The sequence below is a fragment of the Oncorhynchus masou genome, chromosome 5 (assembly GCF_036934945.1).
Source record: "Oncorhynchus masou masou isolate Uvic2021 chromosome 5, UVic_Omas_1.1, whole genome shotgun sequence".
Classification (NCBI taxonomy): Eukaryota; Metazoa; Chordata; class Actinopteri; order Salmoniformes; family Salmonidae; genus Oncorhynchus; species Oncorhynchus masou.
This window is the reverse complement of record NC_088216.1, coordinates 67,700,550-67,719,943: the sequence shown is the minus strand read 5'-3', so window position 1 is coordinate 67,719,943 and position 19,394 is coordinate 67,700,550. Positions and strand designations below refer to the sequence as shown.

Below are 19,394 nucleotides of genomic sequence, written 5' to 3'. Positions count from 1 at the left end.
TTCCCGAAGGTGTCTACAGCATTGTGACGTAGTTTTACGCATTTATGTTGAAGAATACCCATAAGTGGATACATTGTGTAAGTGGTCACCTGATGGCTCCCAGAGTGACTCTCGTGTAAAATACAGAGGTAGCCATTATTCCAATCAGTCCTACTGAAAAACGAATTGTCCCGGCGGATATATTATCGAATAGATATTTGAAAAACACCTTGAGTATTGATTATAAACAACGTTTGCCATGTTTCTGTCGATATTATGGAGCTAATTTGGAATATTTTTCGGCGTTTTCGTGACTGCAATTTCCTGGCGATTTCTCAGCCAAATGTGAAGAACAAACGGACCTATTTTGCCTACAAAAACAATATTTTTGGAAAAAAGGAACATTTGCTATCTAACTGGGAGTCTCGTAATTGAAAATATCTGAAGCTCATCAAAGGTAAACGATTTAATTTGATTGCTTTTCTGATTTCCGTGACCAAGTTACCTGCTGCAAGCTGGACAAAATGCTATGCTAGGCTATCGATAAACTTACACAAATGCGTGTCTAGCTTTGGCTATAAAGCATATTTTGAAAATCTGAGATGACAGGGTGATTAACAAAAGGCTAAGCTGTGTCTCAATATATTTCATTTGTGATTTTCATGAATAGGAATATTTTCTAGGAATATTTATGTCCGTTGCATTATGCTAATTCGTGTCAGTCGATGATTACGCATCCGCATGCGGGATGGGTAGTGACTAGAGGTTGTTAAACAGCCATGGCTCTGAGATGGGCTCAGAAAACTACTACCCACTATTCTATTTCAGTGGGGAATACTTGGGTGAATAGTCACAATCCTCCAATGTCATCAGTATTTGAGGATGTTTGTTATTTTCTATTAATCAGAGATGGAATTAGACCTGAGAAACCAGGAGTGTGCAATACCAGGTAAATCAGTGATATCAATTAATTGCTAGGGAGACATGAAAACACCCCTGGTTTAAGGTTAGGTCTGAGATAAGTGAGGGTGAACTGATCCTAGACCAGTGTTTAGCCTCCTCCATGTGGTGAACAGCAGCCAAGTTAGGAGCAGCCATTGTTAATACCATTGCTCAGATTGGATGAACACAGTCAATACGTATTGATTATGAAAGGCAATTACTCCAGTTGTGTATAGGACTGCAGACGTATGGCCCCTGTAGTGCAGCTCCTCGCTCAGGAGCAATCAAATAGTCAGGAAGACAGAATGCAAAAAGTTTAATCGACAATTTGTCACCTTAGTCACCCTTGAGCTGGAGTGTGCGTGGAGAGGGGAGCTCTTTTTGAAGTGTCAGATTCATCCCACTACACCCACCCAGTATCAGCAAGCCCAGCAGTGACGTGATGGCTCTGGCACCCAGCAATAATAACACACAGGCAGGATCTCCTTTAGAAATACTGCCACTGGTGGGTGGATGGGATGGGTGGGATGGCTGTATGGGTGGGTGGGTGGATGGGAGGGATGGGTGGGATGGCTGTGTGGATGGGATGGGTGGGTGGGTGGATGGGATGGGAGGGATGGGTGGGTGGGTGGGTGGATGGGTGTATGGGTGGGTGGATGGGTGGATGGGATGGGAGGGATGGGTGTATGGATGGGTGGGTGGATGGGAGGGGTGGGTGGGATGGCTGTATGGGTGGGTGGGTGGATGGGAGGGATGGGTGGGATGGCTGTGTGGGTGGGTGGGTGGATGGGAGGGATGGGTGGGATGGCTGTGTGGGTGGGTGGGTGGATGGGAGGGATGGGTGGGATGGCTGTATGGGTGGGTGGGTGAATGAGGGGTTGGGTTTGTTGTACTGTTTTTCTTTTTGTTTTCAAATCTGAAAATCTATAAATAAAGTACATAAAAAAAAAAATACAGACACTCTGGTGTGAAATACAGAGTGATTCTAATTTACAGTGAGTGATGTGCTGCTGGCTCAAAGTATAATGCTCCCCTTTAGAACATCGGACAATATTAAAGCGTAGTCCCTGTATTGTGGATGTTCCAACCATAACACAACCCCCCCCCCCCACTCGTCAGAATATAGGCTGAGGTAATAGGCTGAGGTAATAGGCTGAGGTAATAGGCTGAGGTAATAGGCTGAGGTAATAGGCTGAGGTAATAGGCTGAGGTAATAGGCTGAGGTAATAGGCTGAGGTAATAGGCTGAGGTAATAGGCTGAGGTAATAGGCTGAGGTAATAGGCTGAGGTAATAGGCTGAGGTAATAGGCTGAGGTAATAGGCTGAGGTAATAGGCTGAGGTAATAGGCTGAGGTAATAGGCTGAGGTAATAGGCTGAGGTAATAGGCTGAGGTAATAGGCTGAGGTAATAGGCTGAGGTAATAGGCTGAGGTAATAGGCTGAGGTAATAGGCTGAGGTAATAGGCTGAGGTAATAGGCTGAGGTAATAGGCTGAGGTAATAGGCTGAGGTAATAGGCTGAGGTAATAGGCTGAGGTAATAGGCTGAGGTAATAGGCTGAGGTAATAGGCTGAGGCTAATGAGATGCAGGTCTGATACTGTACAGCGGAGGACTCAGTTATACACATCTGTTTGTAACCAATTACAGCACTCTGGCGTTTCCCTATAGCCATTGGTACAGTAGCTGGCTAACTCCATCTCTGCTGTTTTAATCACACTACTCTGTATGGAGAGATAATGAGTTGCTCTGTCGTACTGAGACATACTTAGACTGTATCAATGTAGCATCCTTCACAGATGACTAATGCATGTCTCTATCTAAAAAGTCTTGATTTAATTGGTCTCATTTTATGGCGTTCATTCTCAGCATCAATGTCATGGAAGATATACATGTCCCTGGTTACACACAAAATTAAAAACATCCTCTCACACAACTCATCATTAATGAATTTGACCGCGGTGAATAAATACGATCGAGTTCGTGAAGTTCTACAATGCCATGCGACGGACAGTGATAAAACAAGGACAACATTGAATACAATTATATACACACCGCCTACATCAGCGATGTCTGTCAACGTTGTACATCAGATTCCATTACTGCCATGAACAATAAGAAAAGATATCTTCACGTGACGTATTTAAACAACACATTTTTAAACCAAAATTGACATTTAGACCACCACACACACATACTGCCAGCTCCTCTTTGCCATCTGAGCGTCTGGTGTTGATCATGATCGGTCAAATCCCCCCGTAGTGTCTATCTGATGTGTTAAATGTCAGCCGTGTCCTGCCAGGAGCCAAGAGCCAGGTCCAGACAGCCTCTGGAGTCCTGCTCACTCCCCAGTGACTGACAGGCTGTGTGTAGTAGGAAAAGGTATTCAGTGACCTTCTGTCTTAACAATGAGCACCATCTCTAATAACGTGCCGTTTCCTCCTCTCTCTACCTCTCTTCCAGAGCTGCCAACAGGCTGGGAGAAAATAGATGACCCAGTCTATGGTGTTTACTATGTGGAGTAAGTCACACACACACACACACACACACACACACACACATCTGTCGCATTTAAAATGACCTCACTGTACTGTACATTTACAATGCATGTAACACTGAGCAGTGCCCTGGAACATTGCAAAACAATCAAATGCAGGCTGTTTTGGGGATTATAGGCCATTTTGTTGCCATCATGATGATTTAGACACAGGGTTTCTCATCTAGTGAGAGACCCTTGGGGCTGTGCATTAATAGCAATGCATGCATATGTTTTGCTGTTGTTCAAAGCAATACCTTCGAGGCAGATGCCCAGTTTTGTTTTCTGAGATTTTGCCATATACATTATTCCTATTGTTTCCTGTTTAATGCATAATTGCATAATGTTTCCATACTGTTTGAAGTGTAATTTCCTTACGGTGTACTGCTCCTTTAATTCCTTGTCGGGTTGTGGTATGACGTGGTTGTGGTGGTGGTGTTAACCTCCTGAAGCAGTGCTCCTCAGTGATTGTGTGATGCTGTTGATATTCAGGCCTCGTTGTCTCTGTCTCCTCTGATCCACCAGAGCATTGTCTGTACCAGACTTGACTTCCGTGACTTGAGCACTTGGCTCCTGGAGCATAGGCCACCAGAGACTTTGTCTATCTGTATGTTGTGTTCACTCTTTCATCCCGGCCTGTCTGTAACTCAATCTTTCTCTTTCTTTATCCCTTATTCTCCATCCCTTCCCTGATCCCCTTGGCTTTCTTCTGTTATTTTTTCTTTCTCTTTTTGATCTCATTTCTTTCCTTTTATTATCCCCCTTTTTCTTACTTACGCTCTACTTTTCACTGACTCAATTATCTTTCTCTATCCCTCTCCCTTCCTGTCTCATTCTCCCCTTTTCTCTCCCTCTCTTCCTCCCTCTCTCAGTCACATCAACAGGAAGACCCAGTATGAGAACCCTATACTGGAGGCTAAGCGGCTGAAGCAGCTCGAGCAACAGCAGCCACCAGAAGGTGAGCGCTACATCCGAGGTTCGTTTCCAGCCCCGCCGGGCGTCATTCCTTTCTTTCTTCATGTCTGTGATCGTGCCTATCTGTCTCTTTGTCCTGCTGCTCTGCTCTGCTCTACTCTGCTTCTGGCGATTTATGATTTGCTATTGAGAAACCATAAAGGCATACCTATGATTTATTTTAATGGCCTTGAAGAGAGGTCTTTTTGGTTTAATTTGGCAATATTTTAAGTGTCACTGATTCTCTCTCCGAAGGATTTGTGCTTAAGTGAATAATTTTGGAAGTGTGCAGTTCTAGGTGAGTTTGGGTTTGACAATTATACATTGAAGAGTGTTTTACCGCAATGTAAATGTATCCCTATATTTGAATTCTTTCTGGGTCTTGCTCTCTCAGTGAAAGGTTTTTCAGGACAAATGGTTTAAGTCTGAGTGTGCCCTGGGTTTACCTCTTTCTATATTAGATGTACGATGTCACTCAGATTTTCCCTAGACATGCAGGTCACACCACTAGGGACCAGGCTATTGATCCCCCTTCTGCAGGCTCAGCTAAATATGCTTCTGACTTGATTACTTGCTGACTTTTCCTCCTTTAAGGTCAATATCTCTGTACGCTCAATATCTGTGAAGACTTTTACTCTTTCATTGATTGAATCTTAATACTGAGAATATTAATGAAGACTTAAGCCTCTGATACATTACACAGTGAGGCTGCCATTTAGATCTGTCAGAGATTGGATTACATGGTATTACTTTCATTGGCAGCCATTGTGGCTCAATGCAGTACAGTAGTTTCCTAGCCACCCATTGTGGGGAACCATAAGGAATCGGTGTAACTGTACAGGCACCAGAGACAGGAAGTATGCCCTTTGTTGTTCCAGAATGGATAGAGGACGCCACCCTGGCTGGTGCCCCGCTGGCCAGCTATACCGCCAACCACCAGGAGACCTACAGGGATCCCCAGGCTGGACCCCCACTGCCACCCCTCATCGGGCCCAAACGTAAGTCCTGGCCAGGTTAATATCCTAGTTTTATGTCCATCTGCAACACAGTGGATGTGTTTCCTGTTCCTTCATCAATTTACTCCCTCAACCCCTATCTCCTCTCTCTCTGCCTCTCACACTCTCTCTGCCCCATCCGCTCTCTGCCCCTCCCTCTCTCCCTCTCTCTCCCCCTCTCCATCTCTCTCTCCCCTCTCCCTCTCTACCCAAAAGTGTAGCTCTCCATAGGGGATAGCAGCCTCACAGGCTGAGGCTGGGGCACAGTCTGGGGGATTTACCATAGGATTACCCCCATTCTCAGGCACAGACAGGCTGGTACCCCCTAGCTCTTTGAATCCCTCTTAGCCTAATTAATCTATCAATCATAATCAGTCTCTTTATGATTCATGGAGCTTGTCACATCAACACATCTCTCACAGAGCCCTCACTGATCCAGAGCCAAGACTGTGTAGGATATCCCCTCCTTCTTTGGTTAGCACTGCACATGAGATCAACGGGTTCTTATGAAAGGTGGGTAAGGCTTGTGTGTATGTGTGTTTTTTACAGGAGGGAAGCCCTTCTTCACGCGGAACCCAGCAGAGCTAAAGGGAACCTTCATCAACACCAAACTGAGGAAGAGCCACCGGGGGTTCGGCTTCACCGTTGTCGGGGGCGACGAGCCTGATGAGTTTCTTCAGATCAAGAGTCTGGTTCTGGACGGGCCTGCTGCCCTCGACGGCAAGATGGAGACAGGTGGGCCGCCGCTCTTTCTGTCCCTGTCACTATTAAGAGGTGTTCACCAACTCCTTAAGAGCCTCAGAGTGTGCAGGCTTTTGTTCCAACCCACACTAAAACAATTGACTAATCAAGGTTGATTGATTGGTTTATTAGCTGAATCTGGTGCTCTCCAGGATTTGGATTGGTGACACTTGACTGGTGTAGGTTTTTTAGTGTACTGTAGGCATTCTACAGTTTGTTACTTCCAAGATTTTAGTTTTTGACATGGAGCTAATTATCCGACATTCATTTCTTCTTCTCTTCCCCTCAGGTGACGTGATCGTGAGTGTCAATGACACATGCGTGCTAGGCTACACCCACGCCCAGGTGGTGAAGGTCTTCCAGTCCATCCATATTGGCTCCATGGTCAACCTGGAGCTGTGCCGCGGCTACCCACTTCCTTTTGACCCCGACGACCCCAACACCAGCATGGTGACCTCCGTGGCCATTGTGGACAAGGAGCCCATCATCGTCAATGGCCAGGATAGCTACGACTCCCCGTCCAGCCACGGCAGCCATACTGGGGGCCCCGTTAATGGCATGAGGGAGTCGAGACCACACAGTCCCTCCTCCGCCGAGGTGGCGTCCAACAGCTCGCACGGTTACCTCAGCGACTCTGTGACGCTGGCGTCATCTATAGCGACGCAGCCAGAGCTGATCACAGTGCACATGGAGAAGGGAGACAAAGGCTTTGGGTTCACCATCGCAGACAGCCCTGCAGGGGGAGGACAGAGGGTCAAACAGATAGTGGACTACCCCCGCTGCAGGGGCCTGAAGGAGGGGGACATTATCGTAGAGGTGAACAAGAGGAACGTCCAGAGCATGAGCCACAACCAAGTGGTGGACCTGCTCAGCAAGTGCCCCAAAGGAAGTGAGGTCAGCATGCTGGTGCAGAGAGGCGGAGGTAAGATAGCCTCACAACATGCTGAGATTTGATAGGTGGAGATAAGACATAGGCCCACGACATGCTGAGATCTGATAGGTGGAGGTAAGACATAGACCCACGACATGCTGAGATCTGATAGGTGGAGGTAAGACATAGACCCACGACATGCTGAGATCTGATAGGTGGAGGTAAGACATAGACCCACGACATGCTGAGATCTGATAGGTGGAGGTAAGACATAGACCCACGACATGCTGAGATCTGACAGGTGGAGGTAAGACCATAGACCCACGACATGCTGAGATCTGATAGGTGGAGGTAAGACATAGACCCACGACATGCTGAGATCTGATAGGTGGAGGTAAGACATAGACCCACGACATGCTGAGATCTGACAGGTGGAGGTAAGACCATAGACCCACGACATGCTGAGATCTGATAGGTGGAGGTAAGACATAGACCCACGACATGCTGAGATCTGATAGGTGGAGGTAAGACACAACCCACGACATGCTGAGATCTGATAGGTGGAGGGAAGAAATAGACTCATGATATGCTGAGATCTGAGTTCTAATTGGCATGCCTGCCTCTTACTCCCGCCTCTTCTCTCCATCACCATTGTCATGAATCCGGAAGTTGCTAAAACATGCAAACAATTCACACACAAAAAATGGGTAGGGTTAATTAAGGTTAACCCTAAAACAAGGCTTGTGTTATTTTTTTCTTATATATATTTTTTTACATTTAACCTTTATTTAACTAAGCATGGAAAGGTGAGGGGGAGATGGGAATCTAGTTTATGTGGAAAACATAGAGAGAATCAACACAGGGAAGTTAGTGGGTGAATGGAGATAATATGAATACCGAAAGAATGTGAGAGATGGTTGCAGAGATTGTTAGTGGAAGAGACATTTGGGGAGTGAGAGAAAATCCAAAGCAGTAAAGAGAGATAGTGTAGATCTTGTTCCAGGTCAGAAAGTCTCATGAATATATAGCTGGGTTCCTCAGTTCCTCCTGTGGGTCTTTCTGTGTTACTGTCTCATTTCTGTCACACTGTCTCACTGTCTCTCTCTTTTCTTTCTCTCTCACTGTCTCGCTCTCTGTGTCTTTTTTAATATCTGTGTCTCTCTCTCTCTCTCCCTGTCTTTCTCTCTCTTTATTTTTCTATCTCTGACACCACACTGTCTACACTATAGTCTATGTCTGTTACTTTATAGGTATCACACAAAGTTGCGTTGAGATCCAATTGTGGTTTCAAAATTTCTACCATCCTAGCTGTGATGTATGTGTGTGCGCGTGCGTGCGTTCATTTTATTTTATTTTTATTTCACCTTTATTTAACCAGGTAGTCCAGTTGAAAACATGTTCTCATTTACAACTGCGACCTGGCCAAGATAAAGCAAAGCAGTGCGACAAAAACAAGACAGAGTTACACATAAACAAATATTCAGTCAATAACACAATAGAAAAATATATGCACAGTGTGTGCAAATGTAGAAGATTAGAGAGGTAAGGCAATAAATAGGCCATAGTGGTGAAATAATTACAATTTAGCAAATAAACACTGGAGTGATGGGCAGAAGATGAATGTGCAAGTAGAGATACCGGGGTGCAAAGGAGAAGAAAAAAAAAAGATATATATAGATATATATATTTTAAATATTTTTTAACCTTTATTTAACTAGGCAAGTCAGTTAAGAACAAATTCTTATTTTCAATGACGGTCTAGGAACAGTGGGTTAACTGCCTGGGGATGAGGTAGATGGGTGTGCTATTTACAGATTGGCTATGTACAGGTGCAATGATCGGTAAGCTGCTCTGACAGCTGATGCTTAAAGTTAGAGAGTGCGATATGAGTCTCCAGCTTCAGTGATTTCTGCAATTTGTTCCAGTCATTGGCAGCAGAGAACTGGAAGGAAAGGTGGCCAAAGGAGGAGTTGGCATTGGGGATTACCAGTGAAATATACCTGCTGGAGCGTGTGCTACGTTTGAGTGTTGCTATGGTGACCAGTGAGCTGAGATAAGGCAGGGCTTTACCTAGCAAAGACTTATAGATGACCTGGAGCCAGTGGGTTTGGCGACGACTATGTAGCGGCGGCCAGCCAATGAGAGCATACAGGTTGCAGTGGTGGGTAGTATATGGGGCTTTGGTGATCGGATGGCATTGTGATAGACTACATCCAGTTTGCTGACTAGAGTGTTGGAGGCTATTTTGTAAATGACATCGCCGCAGTCAAGGTTCGGTAGGATAGTCAGTTTTACTAGGGTATGTTTGGCAGCATAGGAAGCGGATTCTAGATTAAATTTTAGATTATAGATGCTTAATGTGAGTCTGGAAGGAGAGTTTAGAGTCTAACCAGACAGGTATTTGTAGTTGTCCACATATTCTAAGTCAGAACCGTCCAGAGTAGTGATGCTACTCGGGCGGGTGGGTGTGGGCAGCAATCTGTTGAAGTGCATGCATTTAGTTTTACTAGCATTTAAAAGCAGTTGGTGGCCACGGAAGGAGTATTGTATTGCATTGAACCTCGTTTCAAGGTTTGTTAAAACACAGTGTCCAAAGAAGGGCCAGATGTACAGTTGAAGTCGGAAGTTTACATACACTTAGGTTGGAGTCATTAAAACTTGTTTATTTCTACCACTCCACAAATTTGTTGTTAACAAACTATAGTTTTGGCAAGGACATCTACTTTGTGCATGACTCAAGTAATTTTTCCAACAATTGTTAACAGACAGATTATTTCACTTAGAATTCACTGCATCAAAATTCCAGTGGGTCAGAAGTTTACATACACTAAGTTGATTGTGCCTTTAAACAGCTTGGCATATTCCAGAAAATGATGTCATGGCTTTAGAAGCTTCTCATAGGCTAATTCAAATCAAATCAAATGTATTTGTATAGCCCTTCTTACATCAGCTGATATCTCAAAGTGCTGTACAGAAACCCATTCTAAAACCCTAAACAGCAAGCAATGCAGGTGTAGAGGCACAGTGGCTAGGAAAAACTCCCTAGAAAGGCCAAAACCTAGGAAGAAACCTAGAGAGGAACCAGGCTATGAGTGGTGGCCAGTCCTCTTCTGGCTGTGCCGGGTGGAGATTATAACAGAACATGGCCAAGATGTTCAAATGTTCATAGATGACCAGCATGGTCAAATAATAATAATCACATTAGTTGTCGAGGGTGCAGCAAGTCAGCACCTCAGGAGTAAATGTCAGTTGGCTTTTCATAGCCGATCATTAAGAGTATCTCTACCGCTCCTGCTGTCTCTAGAGAGTTGAAAACAGCAAGTCTGGGACAGGTAGCATAGCTGCAGGCAGAACAGTTGAAACTGGAGCAGCAGCACAGCCAGGTGGACTGGGGACAGCAAGGAGTCATCATGCAAGGTAGTCCTGAGGCATGGTCATTGGGCTCAGGTCCTCCTCTGAGAGAGAAAGAAAGAGACAATTAGAGAGAGCATACTACAATTCACACAGGACACTGGATAAGACAGGAGAAGTACTCCAGATATAACAAACTAACCCTAGCCCCCCGACACATAAACTACTGCAGCATCAATACTGGAGGCTGAGACAGGAGGGGTCAGGAGACACTGTGGCCCCATCCGACGATACCCCCGGACAGAGCCAAACAGGAAGGATATAATCCCACCCACTTTGCCAAAGCACAGCCCTCACACCACTAGAGGGATATCTTCAACCACCAACTTACCATCCTGAGACAAGACCGAGTATAGCCCACAAAGATCTCCCCCACGGCACAACTCAAGGGAGGGCGCCAACCCAGACAGGAAGATCCGTCAGTGACTCAACCCACTCAAGTGATGCACTCCTCCTAGGGACGGCATGGAAGAGCACCAGTAAGCCAGTGACTCAATCTCTGTAATAGGGTTAGAGGCAGAGTGGGGAGGGGAGAGGGCAACCGGCCAGGCAGAGACAGCAAGAGCGGTTCGTTGCTCCAGAGCCTTTCCGTTCACCTTCACACTCCTGGGCCAGTCTACACTCAATCATAGGACTTACTGAAGAGATGATTCTTAAGTAAAGACTTAAAGGTTGAGACCTTTAATTTACATAATTTGAGTCATTTGGAAGTGTACCTGTGGATGTATTTCAAGGCCTACCTTCAAACTCAGTGCCTCTTTACTTGACATCATGGGAAAATTCAAATAAATCAGCCAAGACCTCAGAAAAAAATGGTAGACCTCCACAAGTCTGGTTCATCTTTGGGAGCAATTTCCAAATGCCTGAAAGTACCACATTCATCGGTACAAACAATAGTATTGAAGTATAAACACCATGGGACAACGCAGCCATCATTCCGCTCAGGGTTGAGTTCTGTCTCCTATAGATTAACTTACTTTGGTGCGAAAAGTGCAAATCAATCCCAGAACAACAGCAAAGGACCTTGTGAAGATGCTGGAGGAAACAGGTACAAAAGTATCTATGTCCACAGTTAAGTGAGTCCTATATCAACATAACCTGAATGGCCGCTCAGCAAGAAGAAGCCACTGCTCCAATACCGCCATAAAATAGCCAGACTACGGTTTGTAACTGCACATGGGGACAAAGATTGTATTTTTTTTTTTTAGAAATGTCCTCTGGTCTGATGAAACAAAAATAGAACTGTTTGGCCATAATGATCATCGTTATATTTGGAGGTAATATTTGGAGGTATTTGATATATACAGAGAAAAGATTCATCCTGAGAATTAAACCCTGTGGCTCCCTCATAGTCTCATCCACAAGCATGCATGAACTGTCTGTGTGTCAGTTAAACGTTCTAATGAGAACTCTGGGCCGGGCTTTTGACACATGATTAGAAAAACAGTCTCACAAAAGATCTGAATAGAAGATGCAGTGCATGAGGGGGATGATTGAACCAGAGTGGTCTCTCACTCCAATCCCCAGACAGTACCCACTACCAAGAACCCACCTTCACAAAGAGCCCTGACTCACACTGACAGAGACATGTAATTGGATTGTTTCCACAGACATACAGAGTGGTCTTAACTGGCATTGGAGCTGAATTTGTGGAACTGAAAGACCTGAACATCAGCCGTGTAAAGCTAAGTGTTCAGAAAGGGAACAGGACATTGGCTGAGCACTCTGCTCTCACAAACTGCTCCCCTCCTCTTCCTACGTTGCTTTAATAATGACTACCATTATACAACGCTACAGCCCTAATGCTCTGCTTTTTATGGATGGTCAATAAAACAAAATGTTTTGTTTAACCGGGGCTCCCTGAACCAGAGAGCGGAGAGTAGTGCAGGTGGGATGGTTAGAGAGAGTCATTCCACACTGTGAGATGGATGGAAGACAGAGCTGATATTATTAAGGCACATTTTACTGCTGCTGTCAGTTTCTTTAATAAAGAGCCGTGTACCACAACTCTGGAAAGGAGAGGACTGCTCAGCAGAAGATTGCTTCAAAACATGTGGTGCACCTATAGGAGTGTCATGTATGTGTAGTACAAATATGACATTTTCATTATATATGGCTCTATGACATGTCATACAGCACTGCTCTCTCAGATCCTGGCTCTCCAGGCAGACCCCTCATTCTGAGATCTGCTCTGGGGTTGTGTTTGTGTGTGTGGATCAGTCAGCTAAGACATCGGCTGCCCCTTCTGCAGAGTGCAGGATCGAGCAGGTCTGTCTTAATTACTCTGCTCTGTGCTCCTCTGCTCACTCTGCTCACTCTGCTCACTCTGCTCGTCTGCCTGTCTGCCTGCCTGCCTGCCTGCCTGTCTGTCTGTCTTACAACCTTTTGCCAGAGGGAACCTCTAATTGGCAGAAATCTGGCCCCTTCTCCTTTCCCACCGCACCCCCTGCCAATGTGTACATATCCCTGCCCACACGTACAGTATACGGTCCAATCCCGGGGATCTCAGGACCTTAAGACCTGTGCATGCAGCACTGCTCACCTCCTCTCCCATCTCTGGGAGTGAGTCCCTCAACACTGCAGGTTAGCTCACTGGCTCCACAACACAACACTAGATTCTCACTGGATTCTTTTGTCTTCTTGAGGCCAGGCGATGTGATTTCTAGCTTTCATCAAAGAAGCCATTATGATGCCAATCCCTCCATTAGTCTAATGTGCTCATTTCTCTCACCTACCTTTTGAGACATTCTGATTTGCTGACATAATTCATTCTAGCCCCACTTGACTAACGCTTCCCGGTAATTTACTTGAAGCTTGTCTGTGAATGCGTGTACCAGTCAGTAGTCTGCAGGGATGGGAGAGGTGGTGCAGACAGCATCTGTTGTATTAATTTGCAGGCCATGCAGAGCCACTGTGAGGAGAATAGCTGAGAGCTAGGCTAGCTCTAGCCCTCTATAGCCTCACTCATTATTGGCCCAGATAATTTAACCTGTTGATGTCAACTTGTCAGAGTACCATTCCAGTGCTTTAAAGGCATTCATTCACCTGTTTGTTAGGCTGGGACTATTGGACAATACACCACCACAGGCAATCTGCTGCTGTTGTTATGGCTTAGCATCTCAACCACCGCAGAGGAGGAAAAAACAGATGAGGGGAAAGAGAGGGGAGAAAGGAAGTAGGGATATCAGAGGATCAGAGGAGGAGAAAACAGATGAGTGGTAAGAGAGGGAAGAAAGGATGTAGGGATGTCAGAGGATCGGAGGAGGAGAAAACAGATGAGGGGAGAAAGGATGTAGGGATGTCAGAGGATCAGAGGAGGAGAAAACAGATGAGGGGAAAGAGAGGGGAGAAAGGATGTAGGGATGTCAGAGGATCAGAGGAGGAGAAGGGCCCATGCACTCCTTATTCCCCCGGAGCTGAGCGATGGCGGGAGGGAGGACGGATAGGGTCGGAGACTGACATGACCAGCAGGGATTAAGACTACATACAGCAGATGTGTGCCAGTCTGATAATATCCAAGTTTTTTTCTGCATAAAAAGTCTTGGGTGGGCTGTCTAAGTGTTTATTTTGTCAAAATGAATATGATATAGTTTCAGTAAAAACTTAAGCAACTAAAACCAGATAGAAAGTGCACAACATATACAGAATTATGTGGACACCCCTTCAAATCAGTGGATGTAGCTATTTCAGCCCCACCTGTTGCTGTAAGGTGTATAACATCGAGCACACAGCCATGCAATATTCATTTTATTTTTATTTTTATTTTACCTTTATTTTACTAGGCAAGTCAGTTAAGAACAAATTCTTATTTTCAATGACGGCCTAGGAACAGTGGGTTAACTGCCTGTTCAGGGGCAGAACAACAGATTTGTACCTTGTCGGCTCGGGGATTCGAACTTGCAACCTTTCGGTTACTAGTCCAACGCTCTAACCACTAGGCTACCCTGCCGCAATTTTCATAGATTAAACATTGGCAGTAGAGATGAGTGACTTTCAACATGGCACCGTTATAGGATGATACCTTTCCAACAAGTCAGTTTGTCATATTGTCATATTTCTGCCCTGCTAGAGCTGCCCCGGTCAACTGTCAGTGCTGTTATTCTGAAGTGGAAAAGTCGAGGAGCAACAACGGTTCAGGCTTGAAGTGGTAGCCACACAAGCTCACAGAACGGGTGCGCCGGGTTCTGCAATGCGCAGCGTGTAGAAATCATCTGTCCTCGGCTGCAACACTCATTATAGAGTTCCTAACGGCCTATGGAAGCAACATCAACACAATAACTGTTCATCGGGAGCTTCATGTAATGGGTTTCCATGGCCGAGCGGCCGCACACAAGCCTAGGATTAAAGCTCGCCACCATTTTACTCTGGAGTACTGGAAATGCACTCTCTGGTGTGATGAATAACGCTTCACCATTCCGATGGACGAATCTGGGTTTGGTGGATGCCAGGAGAACGCTACCTCCCCCAATGCATAGTGCCAACTGTAAAGTTTATTGGAGGAGAAATAATGGTCTGAGGCTGTTTTTCATGGTCCGGGCTAGGCCCCTTAGTTCTAGTGAAGGGAAATCTTAATGCTTCAGCATACAATGGCATTCTAGACCATTCTGTGCTTCCAACTTTGTGGCAATAGTAGGGGGAGGGCCCTTTCCTGTTTTAGCATGACAATGTCCCCGTGCGCAAAGCAAGGTCCATACAGAAATGTTTGTCGAGATCGGTTTGGAAGAACTTGACTGGCCGGCACAGAGTCCTGACCTCAACACCATCGAACAACCTTGGGATGAATTAGAATGCAAGTTCCCACAACTAGTGAAGGCTGTTATAGCAGCAAACAGAGGACCAACTTCTTATTAATTCCCATGACCTTCTTGTTTTTAGCTGAAAGGAGTGGAAACTGGTGTGGTTGTCATCTGAAATAGGCCATCCATGACAAGGATCGAGGAGTTGTGCGTTCCAAGATTCCTTTCTACACACCACTGTTGTACTGCGCCGTTATCTGTCTGTTTGTGTTCTGCCTGTTAGCTTGCATGATTCTTGTCATTCTCATTCCACCACTTGTAAACGAGCTGTTTTCGCCCACAGGACTGTTTCTGTTTTTTGTTTATCGCACCATTCACAGTAAACCCTAGACACTGTCGTGTGTGAAATGCCCAGGAGGGCGGCCATTTCTGAGATACTGGATCCGTTGCACCTGGCACCAACAATCACCAACTTTAAAATCGGTTAGGTCACTTGTTTTGCCCAATGTAACGCTCAATCAAACAGTAACTGAATGCCACGATGCCTGTCTGCCTGCTGTATATAGCAAGCCACGCACATGGCAAAATGTGTAGAATTGAAGGATATTTGTTTTCTACCCCATGGCAAAATTGCAGGAAATTAGCTTTAAATCAGCAACGTTTTGTCTCTGCGTCCCAGAGTAAAATCATCAATTGGTGACTGAGCCATTGGCCACACCCACTGTCATGCCCACCTAAGCCGCATTGTGATCCAGAAAAAACCCTGATTACCATGTTGCTACAGTGTGTAGGAGAGAGATGCCTGGATGTGAGAAGTGTGCAGGAAGGCATGAGATGATGGAATGAGAGGTATCGGTGGAGCAAGTTATGTGTGTTAGATGTGGGGGTTCCCATGGGCCTGGATATCGGAGGTGTCCGGGGAGAGAAAGGCAGATTGAGGTCGCCAGGGTTAGAGTTGTACAGAAAGTGTAGCAGCGAAGAGAATGGTAGAGGATGATGGGTACAGAGTGAGGCATCCTGAGAGGATTCCTGTGAGTAGGTGGAGATCAACAGATGGTGAAGGGAAGAATATGTGCTTCAGTAAGGTGTGCTTTTTAGCATTTATAGCCATGGTTGTCAGTTGTACTGCAGAAATGGTTGGAAAATTGTGGAGGCAGCGGCAGAGAAGTACTTGGTATTGCGAGGATTTACTGCAGAACAGCTGCAGGGGGTGTTGAGGGGATAGTTTCTGTCCTCTCAGAATGTAATGTACTGTAGGTAGGCCTCACACCAGTACAGAGGTGGCGGTGTCTCCGCCAACCAAATCACAGAGAAGAAGAACCCTGATTACCCAAATATCCACTACTGCGCTGTTGCTTCATGCTAGTGGGCTGAAGCGAAATTACCTATGTCGTCCACACCTGCAGATGCTGTTTTTACTTTGTCTCTGTTTGTGGGATGTTTTGTGTCTCATTAAGAGGGTTCGAAGGTCTATAAGCCAATGTCTGACAAGGCTAATATTCTAGCCAATACTCTTTCCTCTGTGTCTTCTCACTGCGCCGTGGAGAGTGACGGACTGTTCTTCTTCGACAGAGCAGAGCAGAGTGTAAGATGGTTGTTTCTTCTCAGCATTGGGCCGTTGTAGAAGAGCAGTCAGAGTGCTGCTAGGAAGGAGACATCTCTTATCTCCACCCTGCTGTAGATGTTCTGCTGCTTAGAGTGGAGCGCAGGCTTAGTAAATGCTGCTCCTGTCACAGTAACACAGATCAGTGTCTTCTGACAAGACACAAACACACCCAACCTGAAATAAATGGCAACGATGGGGTCACACAGACAAAAGGAATTAATTTAATGTAAGGGCTGGATGCTGCACCTTTTTGCACGCTTTGCATAAAAACTTGCTGACTTCACGTTTGGCGCTGATAACGTACAGCATTGCAGAGAAATTCTACAGAAATGCAATGATCAAGGAATAGCATGCCAGCAGCTTGGCAACGCATTGCGCTTTTGAGCGCCTGGCTTTGTTTGTGGGCGAGTCAGAGATACTGGCATAACAAGGACAAGGTGAGTCCCCCACCTTCTCCCAATCCTCCCTGTCTCTTCACACCCTCATGCCTGAAGGGGGAGTTGTAAATCTCAGCCATCTTGCCTTCCTTTGTTTCCATGACAATACTGTGCAGCACTCTGCAGTGGGGCTCCTCTACTGGTGGGTGGTGTGTGTGTGGGGGGGGGGGATTACCCCTCATCCTATTCTCTCTAAATGCCAGGAGGGACATGACTGACAAAAGCACAAAATGGTAATTTCTGCTCAGCATCGTAAGCTACTGCATAAGCCTCTGACAGACAAAACATGGAAACATTGTATTCCTGCAGCACAGAATGCTTTTTATTTGCTCTGGATGTGTGATTAAACACCAGGTTGCTGACATCTGCACCTTTTCCTGGTCACCTTTGCCATGTCATAAGACTGGGGTTGCACCTATGTCACTTTCAATCCCATCTCCTATACATTGGTGCTGCTGAGTAAATAAATCCCTGCATTGGTAATTGCAGTCACGTCTATGACAGCCTATTTGTACATGAATGACATGTGGCTCAGTCTCCACTGTACATAATGGAACAGTCTGGGCTGGCCTTCTGAGGCAACCGTTGCCAAGAGACCGCCTGTCAGTCCCCTGTGCGCCTGTTGCTGTTGACGTGCTGACGGATGGGCTGGGCTGTCGGAATCCATCCCTCTGAGCCCAGATGGAGGAGGGGGGCATGGACGTGGGTCCAGTGTACCCCACCACCCCCCTGGACATAATTATCTCCTCAGTGATGGTCTCTGTTTAGCAGCTGCTGTGTCCAGCGTCCTCTGACTGAACTGAGCAGCCTCTCTCTGTGGGGGTATAAATATAGTGACCACGACAACCTTCATGAGGGCAGAGGGCTTCAACTGAAGTGGCATTATGCTGTTTTCAGATGATCATTAACCTAAATCCTTATGATAAACAGTGTTTCCTCTCTCCTGCTCAGTCCATCAGTGTGAGAACCAGCCATGCGTGTCCCCCTGTGTGTATTTAAGAGGATGGAGGGGGATTATGCTGTACGCTGCATCGACAAGACACCCTTAACCTGTCTCTGTCTGACTCCTGGGTTCAGGGATTGGAGTCGGGGGTGACTGTGATACGCTGGCAGAAGAGGGGTATAGAGGGGTATAGGGGAGCAGGTAAGGGATAAGAGGAGAGCGGGATTTGTTTCGATGATTAGTGATGGGAGAGGAGATATCGGGGAACATGCTGTAGAGGTGGCTGGATTGTGGACCACATTTCAGTGGCTGTTGAATGCAGATGTTGAGGGGATAAGAGCCATAAGGAACTGCCTACTCCACCCCAATCTCCCAGATATCCTTAAAGGATTGACACACAATACTGTCAGGATCAGAGTCACATGCTCCCTCCAATCTAATCCTGGCTCTTACTCACTGAAAACATGTTATTTTACTCACTGTCATCTTTATTCTGCTGAATACCATTATGCACATGTACACACACACACACACATACACCCTGTTGCTGTGACATTGTGCAGTTATTTTTCACCATGTGCACAAGGGGGATCCAAGGATCTAGGCTTGTTTCCATTTTAGTCTCCCAGTACTCTCTGTTTGTGTTCATGTTGATATTGGTATTCCTGATTGTATTCCTGCCAGTGTTGGTGTCTATTAATATATGAGCATATCATTTATGCTGGCCCTGCCTGTCAGAGCCTGACCCAGATTGATGAAAGAGGAATAGAAAGAGCGGAGTGTGTGCGCATGTGTGTGTTTGTGTGTGTGCACATGTTTACTAGCGTGTGGGTGGAGGGGAGAGAAGGGGATGGATGGTGAGGGGGGGATTCAAGATCGCGGGAGGTGGAGTGATGCACAGCAGAGCGAGAGAGAGCTGTGTGACTCTAACTAGATGCTGGAGCCTTCATCAGCAGAGCGGCGTACTGAACGGACTCAGGAAGATGGTCTCAGTAAGAGGGGAACTGACGGTTGCCTATAATTTAATGTTCAGTATCTTGGACTCCTTCTCCATGGGTATGACCGTGGAGTTAGCTCAGAGCTGCCTCTCTCACTCTCTTTCTACTCATTTGTCTGTCTATCTCTCTCACACACACACATAAACACACACTCTTTCTTTCTCTCTGCCAGTGTGTTAGGCAGGTTCTAGTGAGCGAAGCGCTTGGTTAGCCCTTGGGGTTGTCCCCTCTTCTGCTGCAGCAGTCAG

General features: G+C 46.0%; 1 protein-coding gene across 11 annotated transcripts in view; it reads left to right on the top strand.

Annotated features, from left to right (window-relative positions):
* The window catches only part of LOC135540135 (membrane-associated guanylate kinase, WW and PDZ domain-containing protein 1-like), a 175,182-nt gene that overhangs the window by 124,939 nt on the left and 30,849 nt on the right, over positions 1 to 19,394 (top strand). For 9 of the 11 annotated variants that reach the window (XM_064966546.1, XM_064966542.1, XM_064966543.1 and 6 more), the window contains 5 exons: positions 3,382 to 3,439; positions 4,327 to 4,430; positions 5,287 to 5,406; positions 5,953 to 6,138; positions 6,434 to 7,066. In XM_064966546.1, coding sequence (XP_064822618.1) covers positions 3,382 to 3,439; positions 4,327 to 4,430; positions 5,287 to 5,406; positions 5,953 to 6,138; positions 6,434 to 7,066 — 1,101 coding nt within the window. The remainder of the gene's footprint in view (positions 1 to 3,381; positions 3,440 to 4,326; positions 4,431 to 5,286; positions 5,407 to 5,952; positions 6,139 to 6,433; positions 7,067 to 19,394) is intronic. The other 2 variants (XM_064966544.1, XM_064966552.1) reach the window with 1 other exon arrangement.